Genomic DNA, 15,911 nt, shown 5'->3' on the forward strand with positions numbered 1-15,911 from the left:
ATGCCCTCTCACCTTGAGGTATCACGTAGACTGCATCAAATACCCATAGCCTCACCACAGCGTGTCTGCGTCTTGCGTCTTTACATCGCCAAGAAAATCTTCATTCTGCATTCATCCACGATGGCCCCAAGTCTTATTTCCAGCGTCTCCGCTACCGTCCCCACAACCGCTATGGTTGCCACGTCCACTGAGGCCGCGCCATCCGTGAACAGCACTGCTGCACACGCTCCCTTCGGGGTAAAGTCCAAGCCTGGTGAGTGTGTTGTCGGCGACCCAGACACGCACATCAGCCCCAAGGATCTCCAGTGGATTTAGGACAACCGCATGAAGGCGGAGGTGGAGCCTTACGACAACTGGATCATGGACCACATCGTAGCTAACAAGGGCACGCTCAACTACTGCGTTCGCTGGGACAGCAAGAAGACCAATCTCAGCAAGGCTCAAGCCGCCAAGTTCGAAGCAATGCTCACCCGCCAGTATGCTCTGTAGAAATGCTGGCTTATTGGCTACGACTGCTGGTCGTACGACGAAGTCAAGATCAACATCGTTGGCTGGGCTGCTAGAAAGGCCACTGACCTCGAGTGGTTGGACGATTCGCTCGGCAAGATCTACATCGGTAAAGCCGGTGGCGCGGTCGAGTGGGTTAAGCTTCTGGCCCTTACGCTATGGACCGAGGGTTCGAGCCCCACAGCGGACATTAGTTTCTCCGATCGAGAAGTGTATAGAACCCCCGTAGAGGAACGTCCCTCATGGCCCAGGCGGTTAGGGCACCCTGACACTAAGGGGAAATAAACGTAGAGAACAGCTGGCTTATAGGAAGGACGGTTTCACTTTAGAAAGTAACAGCAAGGACCTCGGCGGTACGAGAAATGCCCGTATCCACAGACCCCAGATGGGTTAGGGGGAGGAATAATTGGCCTATCAGAAACAAAATCCATCCTGGAAAAGCCACTTGCTTACGAAGAAGTGTAGGTAAAGGTACGCGCTAAGAAATCCCCGCACTGTGACACATAATGAGGCCCGACCGTCCCCACAAGGGAAAATACAAACTTTATTGGCCTATCAGAAAAGATCTACATCGGCGATCTCGACAAGGACGGAACCCCGCAGTGCCCCGAAAGCTGCTACCGATCGGTCGATAATTCTGCGGCGAGTTATTGGGACTCCAGTAACTGCGATGGCAAGCCGTTTGATGTCTATCTCCAGCCGACGCATGGATTGGGCGGTGGTTGGGGAGCCGGCAATTTCCAGCAGGTGGACCTCGAAGACATGATGCCGACCATTGACGACGACCAGCTTACGATCGTCGCCCACGAGATTGGACACAACTACGGTCTGCCAGACTTTTACCAGCAGCCGAAGCCTCCCAACTTCAAGCCGTGCCTCATGGACGCGCTCACTTCAAACACTATGCGAGACACGGGCGGCTGGATGGTGCGCCGTGTGCTCGAGTACAAGAAGTCCAACTACGACATCTAACTTTGTGGTTTGCTTTGTCCAAAAGACCAGTCAGGGTCTTTGTTTGTCGTTAATAGATCAATTGATGTTTACCTTGCACGTTCTTCCTAAAGGGGGCCTCACAAATATTTTTTGACAAAAAAGTTGAAATATAAAATCAACGCGCTCTCCTGAAGGTGAACATCTACTGACTGTGTTCGTTATGAACAACGAACATGGTCTTTGTGTGCTTTTCTTCATGTAGTTTCTAGACGTAGCGCGAGTCAGGGCCAATCCACATGCTTACAAGTGATAGTTGGGCTTCTTGTTTCCGAGCACACGGCGAACCATCCAGCCGTCCGTGTCTTTGATCGTGGGTGTTGAGAGCGCATCCATGAGGCACAGCTTGAAGTTAAGAGGCTGGGGCTCCTCATAGAAGTCCGGTAGCCCAAAGCCGTGACCCATATCGTGCGATACAATGGTAAGCTCGTCGGTATCGAGGTGCGCCACCATGTCGTCAAGGTCCACCTGCTGGAAGTTATAGATTCCCCAGCCGCCACCCAGATTCTGCGTAGCCCACAGAGAGATGTCGAAAGGCTTGCCATCGCAGCTGCTGTACACCGACCAGCCACCGGGAGAGCCGTCCACCGAGCGGTAGCGGTTGTCGTGGCACTGCGGAGAGCCCTTATCAACAAGGTCGCCGATGTAGATCTTGCCGAGCGAATCGTCCAACCACTCGAGGTCAGTGGCCTGTCTAGCAGCCCAGCCAACGATGTTGATCTTGACTTCGTCGTAGCGACGAAGTCAAGATCAACATCGTTGGCTGGGTCTTCTTGCTGTCCCAGCGAACGCAGTAGTTGAGCGTGCCCTTGTTAGCTACGATGTGGTCCATGATCCAGTTGTCGTAAGGCTCCACCTCCGCCTTCTTGCGTTTGTTCCAAATCCACTGGAGATCCTTGGGACTGATGTAAGGCTTGGACTTGATAAATGGGTGCCCAACGTACGAACGGCAAAATTTATGCTGGAAGTACAGCGTAGGCAGCTCGGTGCTGTTTTGCTCTGTTAAAGCACAGTACAGACGACATGGCACAACGTGGTACATGGAAGCACATCGAAGACAAAACAATTGATAACTGACCTGGTCGCCTCCGATAATACCGAGTACCGGTATTCTCTTACATCAACCAAACGCTCTTCGTGCGCCACAAGTTTCTTCGTCGGTTGTCATCTGACGTGTGTCGGCGACGGAACAGCGAATGTTGTCAGATTCTCAATCCCAACGTTAGATTTCACTACATGGATAGGAAGAGAACTCCATTGAGTCAACTACTACCCTCGTGTTGGTCGAAGGCAGCATTCACCAGATTCCAAATTTTGACCGGTCGCGGAGAAGTGTCAGAGGACGCCTCCAAGGATTTCCGGCCCTTGGCCTTCCTGGGAGGAATCCTCCCTCGGGATCACAGGAAGGAGCAAGACGACAGCAATGGCATCTTCAAGGTGGCCAGGGTCGACGAAGGGTGTCGACCTCGTGGCACAACAGGCTGATCAAGACGGTAGGCAAAACAGAAACGAAAAGCAGGGTGTATTGGTGACGACGAAGCGCGAGACGGCGGAAAGTATGATGGAGCACACAGCACTTCTTAACAGAGGAAGCAGGAGTATACAAACTCCAAGTGAACAGCCGTTCACGTGTCCTTGGTCTGAAGGGGACGACTTGACTTGAAAAGCGGTAGATCTAAGACTGAATGTATTTATAGGTTGGTACAGATTTGGCCTGCATACAAATCCTAAGTTCCCTATAGTTTGTGTCATACAAAACGTATCTGTTGGCTCTGAGGCCACTTGGGTCACTATCCAGGGGAGTGACCGATGTAGCCATCCCGGAATAGTGACAGGGTCACTATTCCATGTAACCCCGTTACAGAAAGAGTGCAGACTGCTGGCCACGCGATCTTGTAAGGCTATCGTGGCGTCAGGATCGAATTCCGACGAGCGCGGCGCAGAGGTGACCGCTGGATTGACGAAGAGCGAGACGGAAGAGAAGGACAAGAGGGAACAAAGGTGAACAACGTGTTGGAGGGACGCGTAGAGGTGGTGGACTCCGGACCGACGAAGCGCGAAAAGGAGGGGTTGCATATCTTTTTTAGCAATTGCATATCGTAGGTGTATATCTGGGTCGAATGCCCTAGTGGCATTTGGTTGGTGTATACCCGTGTGTTTGGGCTACTACCGCGGGCGGAGGCCCGTGATCCGTAGGCGAAGCTGCAGCAGTGCGCGGCATCGGGTGTAGTTAGCCGTCTAAACCGCAACAAATTCAAATTCAAAAGCATTCACCACTGTTGACCCTACTTGGGGGATACTACGTCGCCAGAGCTACTGTACTTATCAGCAACATGGGTAGTGCATGACGCTGTATTCCTGACGACACCAATGGTCTCTACATTTCTGAACGAATATTTGTAGAACTAAAAGATTTTACCAAATACTCCCCATACTAGTATTTATTAGATCCCCAACAAAATGGTCGTTGGTAGCATGAGAGTTGATATACATATGGGTGAGGCCTCTACTAGTTATCGACCGCATTGCACAGTAGTGTACTAGCGGATCTAGCGAGATAGTATAAAACGTATGCGCTTATCGTAAATCTTAGGCAATACATCTCATATTTTTCAGTGGCACAGAACGTACTGTACAGTAAAATTTTAGTAAATCGATGCTATTGCCTAGTGTATTCAAGCCACCGATCCTTTACACGAAAAGACGTGTGCTATGATAGCCATGTCGTCATGACCGTCTGCAGAGCGACGATAGAATTGTAGCGGGGGAAAGCGGAACGAAATGATCCGCTTACGAGCAAATGTCGTGGGTCGTCTCGACGGGATTCATCCGACTCTCCTTTGCTTAACTTTAAGTAACAGATCGAGGGTGAAACAGGCGTGCGCTTTAACGTAAACTGCTTGAAAAACCAGTCCGAGACTAACGGCAAATTTATCCGGGGGGCAGTGGATTCTAGCATAGATCATTTTTTATTAATATTGTCAGACAAGCTGGATGTGGTACATGTATGCGCAGCGTTGGAAGAGCCATTGCGTCTTGTGTTGTTGGATGAAACTGAGGCGACATGCAAACGCTTCAGTACCCCTCTTCGCCTCTCAGACACTCGCTTTCCGATACTGTAGTTTTTTATTAACCCCTCTAACCCCGTATTATGTATCCTACAGAATAAGCATTGTCACAGGACATAATATCCAGCAAACTTGTCCTCTCTTTCGAACTTCGCATATGGATGTTTGTATAGCCGGTATTGTGCACATCTTCCTGTTAGATTAGCGATGGGAAGATAAACGGGGTTTATTCCGCGGTAATAGTCGGACGAGTATAAACCACCAACAGGTTTGAAAATTCGGGTGGAAGCCTAAAACCGCCGCGTGCTAGCCACTCGTACTTTCCTTCATTCCGAAACTGCGCTGTTCAAGACGTCGCAATGCAAGCTTTGTTGGAGCCCGTCGAGCGCGCCCAAGTGGCCAAGGACCATGGCCGAAGACGATCATGATGAGCGCCATTGTGATCTACAGGTAAGCGAGAGCGTGTACTTTGCTCTGTAACATTGTACTAGTGGTATATTGATTCTACGTTGCGATGTTGATTACCAGGCCTGGTGATCCGACCCAGACGACGCTATGAGCTCTCGCGTGTGGCCCGATTGGCAGATCGATTGCGGAGTCAGCGCACAACCTCATCGGTTCCTACGAAGCCGGCTACGGCCGGGTCTACCGCTATATTGTAGCTGATGCAGTGGCTACCCAAGAGGCTACAGAAGAAGCGCTCCTCATGGTGTGGCTACACCGGAGACTACAGAAGAAGCGGTAGATGCTACGACGGATGCTACAGAAGAAGCTCTCCGCGTGATGAGGTTACACCGGAGATTACAGAAGAAGGGACAGAGGCTACGACGGAGGCTACCGATGAAAGCGGCAGGAATGGAGCGGCAGTGCCGGAGGCTACAGAGCAAAGCGGAGGCTGCCAAAATGGCGAAGATGACCCACGGCTGGCGCGAACATTGAAGAGCGTGCGCATGTAAAGGAAGCAGTAGACGTTGGCATGAATATCATATATTGTCCTGTTTCGTACAAGAGGAACCGTGTGTCGTGCGTGTCATTACGGGCTATTGAGCATGCAAGCTCCCTGGTGTTGTTAGAGAGACAATCGTAACAAGCTTGTTAGGTGGGCTAAAGAAATCTAATGATGCGCTAATGTCAAGCACAAGGAAGAATTCGCCCAGTTCCTCCTCACTACGTCAGTTAGGAACAGGGCGATTTCTTCCTCCGCGTTTATCGCGACGTGCCGAAGATGGGTGGCTGGAGCCGAAGTATGCTGCGTTAGCAGCCTTGCAAGGTATTACCATGTAGCAGGTTTTGAGCGTGCTCTACGCTCGCCACGACCAATAGAAGCTCGCCATTTCGGTATATGGTGGATACATTGAGCATGTTTTGTTCACTTTCGTTGCTGTTCTGTGGACAATGTACCCTGCGCTTCACCGCAAGATGCGAAAGGGCTTCCAACAGCAAATCTTTGACAGGTTTTGAAGTATACTTTAATCAAGTCTAATGTTTATTCTGTAGGATACAGAATAAGGTCTGGGGCTAGAAGGGTTAACCAATAAAATGTCATAACCAATAAAATGTCCATTTTGTTTCAAATCCCGAACTGAGACCAATGCCCGAGAGCCCCGCACGCCGGCGCGGGCCCAAGCCGCTGCTCTCAATGGAGCAGGAGAAGCAGCTGGCGCAGTGGGTCCTGGCGCAGCAGAGCTCAGGTCGACGAGTCTCACGTGACGACGTCATCAGCCAGGCTCGAGAAATATCACGACTGGATGAGACCCAAGAAGGAGAAGAGACGAAGCCCAGCCAATCGGTTGGCATGGGGTGGTGCAACCGCTTCGTGGCGAGGCACCCGGAGCTGAATTTACGCTCCGGAGCTGCTGCAATAGTCAAGACGAAAAGTACCGACTCAAATGATGCAACTGTAAATTTCACGTTAAGTGGTGGAACGCTAATGGATGCAGCAGTGGAAGGCCAAGAAGCTGAGAGCTTAAAGGTTTCTGAGCCTTCGGAGCAATTGGAGGGTAAAGAGGAAGACACAGAGGCTGAAGAAGCTGCTGAGCCGACCAAGACGAGGAAGTACAACCGCAATCATATGGAGGCGGCTGTGGAGATGTACTTGGCTGGGAAATCCATGAGCGAGGTGACGCAGCGCTTCCCGCTGTTGCATCAACGGACTATTCGACGTCGAGTGTTGCGGGTGCAACGGGGCGAAGTGGATCGGAGACGAGGACCACGCCCGCTGCTGGAGGGCCAACCAGAGCAGGAGTTGGTGGCATGGATTCTGGACATGCAATGTCGAGGAACGCGCGTGACCAAGAAGGACATCCTCGCGAGAGCTAATGAACAGTATCGAGCGCTGACTGGAGAGACGACCGAGGATCGACTGAAGGAAGGATGGCTGCGCAGATTCAAGGAGAGGCACCCCGTGCTGTCGGGTCGCGCTCCTACTAAAGTGCGCCAGGAGGGAGAAAACAACTCGCAGTCAAGTACAGAAAGTGAAAAGGAGTTTTCAAGTGGTGCAGACGGCGAGCTGCTAGGTAGCGCACAATCGATGGGTGGACAACAGAGAATAATGTCTGGAGGAGAAGAGAAGCAAGAGTCGCAGAAGCGTTCTGAGGCTGCTGTGAGTGGAGTTGAAGACTCAGCAGCGTCGTCGAAGAAGCAGAAGACGGAAGACGCACCCTCAACTCGAAGTCCCAGAGCTGTAGCTGCTACGAGTCACAGTGATAGTGCTAGTGGGGTTTCAGTCTTGCCTGAGCGACGCCAAGCTGAAAAAGCTGAGAACGTGCAATCCAACAATCGGCTGGAAGAAATGCAGCGTCAGCAGCTCGAAATGCTCCAGCAACTATGCGCGTCAAACGATGTGCTGTCGCGCATTGCTGGCTCGAAGCGGGTATTCAAGAGCACCAGCACAGAATAAGCACGTGGATGGCAACCGTCTCTTTTTCGAGCTGGATAACGTCGCTTCGCGGTCGCCAAAGGATCTTGTGTGTTGCCATGAAGGGCTGTCTTCTGGTGTTGGTGTGCATCCTGGTGTGCTGTGCAGACGCCGAAACTCTGACGTCGAGCTGCATGCGAACGTGTGGCGAGTTCGAGCAGTGCTTCGTGTACAAGGACTCGGAGTTCTGCGCTGAAGTGTGCGCCCCCGGTCGGTGCAACGACGACACCGAAATGTGCACGTTGAGAGGCGTGGTGCCGTGTACGACCGAGCCGTGTTTGCCTGAAGCAGTGTGCGAGCCTCGAGTCACGTCAATGGTGACCAACTCGACCGCAGCCTCGTCTTGCGAGCTGCGTTGTCAGCTCATAAGCTCTCCAGTGTGCGGCTCCGACGGCGCCTCGTACGCCAACTCGTGCTTTCTCAAGAAGGCGCGATGCACCACTGGAAATCCCGACTTGGTGGTGGCGTCTCGAGGGATCTGCGAGCGTGAAAAGGCTCTAAACGCCAAGTACAATCCTCCACCGTCCAGCTCAGCTGATGATGCTGCAACTTGTTTGGCTGCAATCACTTGCGCGGACGTGCTGGGTCCTGTGTGTACGAGCGCAGGCACAATGCGTAACCTGTGCTACTTCAACCGCGAGAAGAAATGCAACCAGGCAACGCTGTCGATGATCCGAACTGGGTCCTGTGAAGACTCGAATGTGGTGCCTCTCTGTCCAGCGACCTGCACAGACGAGTACGACCCAGTGTGCGCGTCCAATGGCCAGCTCTATGGCAACGACTGCCTATTTCGCCAGGCCAAGTGTGCGCGACGTGACCAGCTTGCAGTCAACATCGAGCCCCGGGTGCTTTCGGAGTGTGAAGCGTAAATTGTTTTCCAATCGATATAAAGTCTTTTACTTGCTTTGTTTAATGTGTTCCGCTCTCGACTTCTCCGAGTCAAATCAGCCTACAAAACATGCTCCAAAAGGTGACAGCGTAGTCCTAGCTCGCAGTGGTCCCATTTACTGAGCTCCCTGGGCACCCATGGGGTTGTGTTGGTGCAGGTGCACCGAGTTCATATTGCCTCCGCCGTCGCCTCCGAAGCGCGGGTCGTGGCCACTGGCCAGCGGTCGGATGCCGGAGAGGGTCTTGAGCTCTGTGATGATGCGAGCGCAGAGGTTCATGTACGTGAAGGCGTTGCCGTCCAGACGCTGGAAGTCCAGCAAGTAAATGTGCTGCTGCACCTTGTACAGCTGGAGGCCGATCTTGATGCGCTGCATCTGCTGCTGCAACTTGAGCTCGTCCGGGCTCAGCACGGCGCCCCCGTTCTGGTTGTTGGGGTCTCCTACAGGCGACTGCCACCGGCACTTTACGCGGTACGGCGCCACGACCTTCCATTCAAAGTGGAGCACGAACAGCGCCTTGTATACTTCCGACATCACGTGAGCCGGCTCCTTCTTCGACTGAATGCCCAGGTACCATCGTCGCCGCTTGGGAGTGGGGGCTGCGCCGTGCCCGTCATCAAATCCAGGCATGCCATTTCCTCCGGCCGCGGACATCCGTGGTGCTTGACCTGGGATATTAATTCCTCGTCCACCAAAATTCCGAGGGTCAGGCAGCGCTGACGAGGGCGTGACCAAGGGAGATGCCGCCATAGGAAGGGGTCCTCGTCCAGGGAGCAGCAAAGTGCTAGGTTCGGGAGTCGAGAACGTCTTGGGTTTGTTATTCACCGTTCGCACATCACGCAGTTCTAGACACAGCAAATTAACAACGTTAGATTAAGAGAGCAGAAAATAAATGGCTCTATCAGGCAAAATTCAGCTGGATGAGATCCACGAGAAGCAATGGACGTACCATCAATACGGATCTTGGCGTTCTTGTGATCAAGAATAAGTTCGTACGCCACGCGGAGCGGGTGGTTTTCTCGCCTCTTGAGCAATGCTACTAGCTGGTCGTGGCCGATATTTGCGGCGTAATTCAGAGCCAAACACTGGGACAGGCACTCCTCGTCAATCTTGAAGGTTTTGTGTTCCACGATCTCCGGCGGGTGCTGCAGGTACGGGGGCAAATCAATCTGGAACCATGGGTGTTGCCTGATCTCCGGGATCGTGATGCGCTTCATGGGGTCCACCACGAGCATGCGCGGGATGAGGTCGCGCGCCATCTCGGAAAGGTGGCTGGGCAGCGAGTACATACCGCCGCGGATCTTCTTGAACAGGTTGGGGATGCTCTCGTCGTCAAACGGCAGGCTGCCGCACAGCAGCGCGTACAAAATGACGCCACAGGACCACACGTCCACTTCAGGACCAGCATATAAACTGCCGGAGATCACCTCAGGAGCTGCGTAGTTCGGGGAGCCGCACGACGTGCGCAAAAAGTCTCCGTCCTCCATGCTGTTGGACAGCCCGAAGTCTGCGATCTTGATGTTATTGTCCGCGTCCAGCAGCAAGTTCTCCGGCTTGAGGTCTCGATGCACGATGCGGTGGAAATGGCAGTACTCCACGCCCGAGATAATCTGGTGGAAAAAGTGTCTTGCCTCCTCCGGCGCCAACTAAATAACAATAAACATAAAACAAAAAAATAATGGTTAACACCTCACAACCACGACAAAACCTCAACAACAACAAAAATCCACACCCACCCGTCCTTTCGACACAATGTAGTCGAAAAGTTCTCCGCCGGCAATGTACTCGAGCACCATAAAGATGTCCGTGGGCGTGTCAATCACCTCGTACCTAGAAAAAAAATATACACCATAAAATACCGTTATTTTCCTGGATCCCCCTAATAATTTGATGCAAATGTGGTGTGCATGTACAGTCGGATGATGTGAGGGTGGCGCATCTTGCGCAGCAGCGTGATCTCGCGCCGCACCTTCTCGCTCATGTCGAGGCTGCGGATCTTGTTGCGGTTGAGGATCTTGATGGCCACCTTGTGGCCCGTGATGTCGTGCTCGGCCACTGGTTAGACACATACAAAGACGCAGATAGGTCCGTCGGCAACAAATTCACCTAAACGGGGTGGCAACAAGTGGCTGAACGCGAGTCTCTAAACGTCTCTAAACGTACGCTTGACCTTGCCGAAGGAGCCGATGCCGAGCGTCTTGCCCAGGCGGTAGTGGCCTAGCTGCACGGGGATGTCGCTCATGGTCGAGGGGGGACGGGGCGAGCGTGCGCTGGGGGCGGGCACTCGGACTCGTTACGTGCGGGTCGGTCGGCGCTAATCGGCTTCGAGTGTGGCGCAAAGAAAAACGGGTCAGGCCGGTATGTAGTGTGCGCCACACCAACGGAATTACCGGTTGTGGTACCGGTGAGACGAGGTAGAGAGGTAGAGAAGTTGGTGTGTGCTACATTGAATAGTGAGCCCTACAGTAAGTGCGAACCCACTTCAGCTCAGCACCGGAAAATATCTGGATGCATGGCTGCTTCGGCGACAAGCAGGCGTGTTACAGCTCGCTCGGGGACGCGGGAGACAACTTCAAGCCGCTAGCTAAGGCTGTCGGTTTGCGGGCAGCTACAGTATCTATCTAGCGTCAATAGCAAGCGGGCAGAGGCGTTAGCAGAAATACGCGTGTGTATCTCCGATTTGCTCGGCGCTCTTCGATCAGCGTCATCCATCCGCCCAAGGGTTTCTGCCCGTTTCGAACGGCTCGTGACTCGTGCGGTCCGTTGGTGCGTTCGGGGCTTCTTTCTCGGTGCACGAACGCCGCTCTCTCTTGTTGCAGCTGTAGCGGTGCCCATGAGTCGGCGAAGGCACCTTGGCCTTGGGGCGTTCGGCGGGGCGAGTGTCAGTGTTGAAGTACCTTGGGCCCCGCCGAAGCTCGCAATATGCTGGGAGAACGGTGTATGTCGGCGGAGGATCTCGAGATTTTCTTTATATTTTCGACGCTGGCTGTACATACGCTGCAGTACTTGTAGCTACTCATTCGTCTGTCTTCGCGGATGACTCGCGAGTTTCAGAACTCGCGTTTTCGACTTGAAAGATCTGGCAGAACGTGGCACTGGCATTGTCGAAGCGAGCGAACCCAGGTCCGGGGACGCCAGGCGTGGCCACTTGCTTGCCGGGGAGGTGCATGCATGCGTGGACACTTTCTTGTCGAGCACACTTGGCCGATCGGCTCCTCCCCGTGTGACGGCAGCCATGAGACGACTGCCGCCAGCTGAGCCCGCGCCGCGGCGGAAGTGGATTTTTAACATGAAACATCGGGCGGCTGCAATGTGTATACGAAAACAAGATCTATGGCGGGGTAACTCAGCGTACACAAAACAACGAGGAGCAAAAGGCATGTCTGCAATGCATGTTTATCGTACTCGGCAAAATATGTGTAAAGTGCTAGCGGTGAGATGCCTCTCGTCGCGAGCAGGCACCGCCGTTGCAGACGAATTTTGTGCCTCTGCCGCCCGAACGATAGACCGTTCTCGAAGCGAGCCACTTCAAGGTCGGTGGTGCCGGCCAGCATCCCACGACGAGAGCCAATATTTGTGGCGCTCCATGGCAGCGCCTGCGGCTCGCGCCACTCGGTTTCAAAGCGAGCAGCTACCGAGTGTGGGCGCTACGAGTCCTTATCTGCTGCCGCTATCAGTTGGGCTCTCTCGTCTTGCGCGGCTGGGGAGCTCCTATACTTTCAACGTTGTGGATCGCAGGCAAGGTTGGGATTGGAGTCAATAAACAGTACCGTATCGTGTTGCGACTCGCAACTTGCGAGTGTACTGTACTACGTATGAACATCGGCTCGCAGCGCATGGTCGTCACGGCTGTCGTTGGCGGCGCTCGATGCTGCTGCTGCTGTACGCGGTCGTGCCTGCGGCCACGACTATCCCCGGCTCGCTGTGTATGTCGGCGTGCGATTTCTCCGGCGTCTCACCGCGAAGACACGTTCACTCGAGCTGGCTGCCGCCTTGTAGCTGGGTTGCCACCACTCAATTCGCCAGCGGTAACGCTGCTCGACGAGCAGAAATACTATCCTATTTAACATGTATGGATACAATATGGATACAATATGTACATCGCGGTGAACCGGATAATAGGCGATGCCACTGAATCTGTGGCATGGCTTACTCTGTGCCGGAGTAATACTTACTTGCCTAGACTTCGCGGCCTGTATTCCCACCACCGGATCCTCGATGCCGTTGGGCCGATGCAGACTGCATTGCAGTTAGGCCGATGCAGACTGCATTGCAGTTGGGCCGATGCACTTGCTCGTAAAGTAAGTATTACTCCGGCACAGAGTAAGCCATGCCACAGATTCAGTGGCATCGCCTATTATCCGGTTCACCGCGATGTACATATTGTATCCATATTGTATCCATACATGTTAAATAGGATAGTATTTCTGCTCGTCGAGCAGCGTTACCGCTGGCGAATTGAGTGGTGGCAACCCAGCTACAAGGCGGCAGACAGTTCGAGTGAACGTGTCTTCGCGGTGAGACGCCGGAGAAATCGCACGCCGACATACACAGCGAGCCGGGGATAGTCGTGGCCGCAGGCACGACCGCGTACAGCAGCAGCAGCATCGAGCGCCGCCAACGACAGCCGTGACGACCATGCGCTGCGAGCCGATGTTCATACGTAGTACAGTACACTCGCAAGTTGCGAGTCGCAACACGATACGGTACTGTTTATTGACTCCAATCCCAACCTTGCCTGCGATCCACAACGTTGAAAGTATAGGAGCTCCCCAGCCGCGCAAGACGAGAGAGCCCAACTGATAGCGGCAGCAGATAAGGACTCGTAGCGCCCACACTCGGTAGCTGCTCGCTTTGAAACCGAGTGGCGCGAGCCGCAGGCGCTGCCATGGAGCGCCACAAATATTGGCTCTCGTCGTGGGATGCTGGCCGGCACCACCGACCTTGAAGTGGCTCGCTTCGAGAACGGTCTATCGTTCGGGCGGCAGAGGCACAAAATTCGTCTGCAACGGCGGTGCCTGCTCGCGACGAGAGGCATCTCACCGCTAGCACTTTACACATATTTTGCCGAGTACGATAAACATGCATTGCAGACATGCCTTTTGCTCCTCGTTGTTTTGTGTACGCTGAGTTACCCCGCCATAGATCTTGTTTTCGTATACACATTGCAGCCGCCCGATGTTTCATGTTAAAAATCCACTTCCGCCGCGGCGCGGGCTCAGCTGGCGGCAGTCGTCTCATGGCTGCCGTCACACGGGGAGGAGCCGATCGGCCAAGTGTGCTCGACAAGAAAGTGTCCACGCATGCATGCACCTCCCCGGCAAGCAAGTGGCCACGCCTGGCGTCCCCGGACCTGGGTTCGCTCGCTTCGACAATGCCAGTGCCACGTTCTGCCAGATCTTTCAAGTCGAAAACGCGAGTTCTGAAACTCGCGAGTCATCCGCGAAGACAGACGAATGAGTAGCTACAAGTACTGCAGCGTATGTACAGCCAGCGTCGAAAATATAAAGAAAATCTCGAGATCCTCCGCCGACATACACCGTTCTCCCAGCATATCGCGAGCTTCGGCGGGGCCCAAGGTACTTCAACACTGACACTCGCCCCGCCGAACGCCCCAAGGCCAAGGTGCCTTCGCCGACTCATGGGCACCGCTACAGCTGCAACAAGAGAGAGCGGCGTTCGTGCACCGAGAAAGAAGCCCCGAACGCACCAACGGACCGCACGAGTCACGAGCCGTTCGAAACGGGCAGAAACCCTTGGGCGGATGGATGACGCTGATCGAAGAGCGCCGAGCAAATCGGAGATACACACGCGTATTTCTGCTAACGCCTCTGCCCGCTTGCTATTGACGCTAGATAGATACTGTAGCTGCCCGCAAACCGACAGCCTTAGCTAGCGGCTTGAAGTTGTCTCCCGCGTCCCTGAGCGAGCTGTAACACGCCTGCTTGTCGCGCTCGCTCGCCAACGGCCGGCGACGACACATCTTTCTCGCCCCGCGCGCCAGCCGGGCTCACCACCAGCCTGTATCGCAAGTGCAATACACCGCCGATTGAAGATCGCAAATCGGCGAGAACTAACATCTACAAGACGACGGACAGCGAGCGAGCGGAGAGAATCCGCCACCGCAAAAATGCCATGGCCATCTCCACCACCCGCTTGCAAGCCATGGTCACGATGAGGTTGCCTTGCGTGCGGCGAAGTCCATCAAATTTGGTTGACCTCCTTCATGGCACGGGTGTGAATCGGGCGAAACGCCGTTTCGAGCTTCGAGCACCGCTTTCCCGCCTCATTCTAATCGCTTTCGAAGGGCTCGGGTTTCAGTATCGCAGGTCGCCTCTCTCTTTCCCACCGTCAATCCCACCTGTATTCGTCTACTTGACCTCGCAGAGCATCAAGTCTCGCAGTGCGCATCCTGGCTTTGTTTTGCGCGTGTCTGACTAGCATGGAAGAGCCAGGCCGCCGAGCTTGGGAAAAGCAGTCGACCGCACGACGCGGTCGCCACCAGCAGCTTCCCTCGCCGACGCGGGCTCTGCGCCATTATCCTTTTCGCCTTGGCTGCCGCGTCGTCCATCCGTGCCGACGCCATTGCCAACAGCACCACAGCACAGCATACAGGCGTTAGCCATCCATCCATCCATCCATCCACACAACTACAGTACAGCCAGCCATGAGTCTCAAGCGACCGCAGCACTCCATGGACGAGCTGGCCTCGCCCGAGCGCAGCAGCTCCAGCAGGACCAAAGGCAGCAAGAGCCGCCGCAGCCGCCGCACGCTGCACAGCGCCGAGTCGACGTGCTCATCATCGTCGTCGTCGTCCTCCAGCTGCTCCAGTGACGCGGGTTTGCCGCTGGCCTCGGCGCCGCGCACCGTCGAGATCATGTGGGGCGGCCGCTCGGCGCCCGGCTTCACGCTCAAGCGCAAGCGCACGGGCGCCATCCTCGTGAGCACCGTGACGCGCGAGACACAGGTGGCCACGACGCTCAAGGTCGGCAGCGAGCTCAAGCTCGTGGGCGGCTTCCCCGTGAACCGCCTCACGCTGCAGGACGTCAAGAAGGTCATGCTCATGGCCCCCAAGCCCGTGAGCCTCGTGTTCGTGAACGCAGACGACGTGGTCATTGCCAGCGTGGACGACGTGGAGGCCGACAGGAAGGACCGGCGGTCGCTGGCCTCCACGACGCTCTCCACCGCCAGCCTGCGACGCAGCGTGAGCGTGGACATGAACAGCCTCAAGCGCGACGACAGCGGCGAGGACAGCGACAGCAGCGAGGTGTCCACCGTGTCCGCCCCCGCCTTCTACAGCACGCCCAGCGAGAGCAACAAGTCCAAGAAGCGCAAAGTCTCCACGCTGCAGGTGGCGCTGGATCGCGTCAACCAGCTGCTGAACCGTCCGGTGCGGCAGGCCGGCCTGCACATCGCGGCCGGCAAGAGCATCGTCGTGTAGACATCCACTTGTTCTTCTTCAACCACCTGCCACCAAGCTCTTCAACATCACTTCAACCCGATAGAAAAGGGAAAAACAGCACAAGACGAAGCGGAGCGAGC

At 54.7% G+C, this 15,911-nt stretch overlaps 6 protein-coding genes across 6 annotated transcripts; 4 read left to right on the plus strand and 2 right to left on the minus strand.

Annotated features, from left to right (window-relative positions):
* Positions 1 to 120: 120 nt before the first annotated feature.
* PHYSODRAFT_255174 (neutral zinc metallopeptidase) lies at positions 121 to 1,479 on the plus strand (the record flags this gene model as incomplete). The annotated part of the gene is made up of 4 exons (XM_009530161.1): positions 121 to 237; positions 316 to 476; positions 564 to 676; positions 1,067 to 1,479. 4 exons carry the CDS (start codon positions 121 to 123, stop codon positions 1,477 to 1,479), a joined length of 804 nt encoding a protein of 267 aa, XP_009528456.1.
* Positions 1,480 to 1,740: 261 nt separating this feature from the next.
* PHYSODRAFT_333047 (hypothetical protein) lies at positions 1,741 to 2,522 on the minus strand (the record flags this gene model as incomplete). The annotated part of the gene is made up of 3 exons (XM_009530162.1): positions 1,741 to 2,191; positions 2,253 to 2,416; positions 2,514 to 2,522. The coding sequence occupies 3 exons, from the start codon at positions 2,520 to 2,522 to the stop codon at positions 1,741 to 1,743; spliced, it is 624 nt and encodes a 207-aa protein (XP_009528457.1).
* Positions 2,523 to 6,360: 3,838 nt separating this feature from the next.
* On the plus strand, positions 6,361 to 6,855 carry PHYSODRAFT_437235 (hypothetical protein; the record flags this gene model as incomplete). The annotated part of the gene is made up of 2 exons (XM_009530163.1): positions 6,361 to 6,429; positions 6,613 to 6,855. Coding segments are annotated over 2 exons (312 nt in total), but the record flags the coding sequence as incomplete, so codon positions are not given.
* Positions 6,856 to 7,541: 686 nt separating this feature from the next.
* PHYSODRAFT_333049 (hypothetical protein) lies at positions 7,542 to 8,351 on the plus strand (the record flags this gene model as incomplete). The annotated part of the gene is made up of 1 exon (XM_009530164.1): positions 7,542 to 8,351. The coding sequence occupies one exon, from the start codon at positions 7,542 to 7,544 to the stop codon at positions 8,349 to 8,351; it is 810 nt and encodes a 269-aa protein (XP_009528459.1).
* Positions 8,352 to 8,486: 135 nt separating this feature from the next.
* PHYSODRAFT_505428 (hypothetical protein) lies at positions 8,487 to 10,611 on the minus strand (the record flags this gene model as incomplete). Its single annotated transcript, XM_009530165.1, has 5 exons — positions 8,487 to 9,214; positions 9,319 to 10,015; positions 10,106 to 10,199; positions 10,283 to 10,424; positions 10,533 to 10,611. 5 exons carry the CDS (start codon positions 10,609 to 10,611, stop codon positions 8,487 to 8,489), a joined length of 1,740 nt encoding a protein of 579 aa, XP_009528460.1.
* Positions 10,612 to 14,931: 4,320 nt separating this feature from the next.
* PHYSODRAFT_346482 (hypothetical protein) lies at positions 14,932 to 15,810 on the plus strand (the record flags this gene model as incomplete). Its single annotated transcript, XM_009530166.1, has 1 exon — positions 14,932 to 15,810. The coding sequence occupies exon 1, from the start codon at positions 15,037 to 15,039 to the stop codon at positions 15,808 to 15,810; it is 774 nt and encodes a 257-aa protein (XP_009528461.1). The 5' UTR covers positions 14,932 to 15,036.
* Between the last annotated feature and the right edge of the window lie 101 nt (positions 15,811 to 15,911).

The sequence above is a fragment of the Phytophthora sojae genome (assembly GCF_000149755.1).
Source record: "Phytophthora sojae unplaced genomic scaffold PHYSOscaffold_5, whole genome shotgun sequence".
In the NCBI taxonomy this organism is placed as follows: Eukaryota; Oomycota; class Peronosporomycetes; order Peronosporales; family Peronosporaceae; genus Phytophthora; species Phytophthora sojae.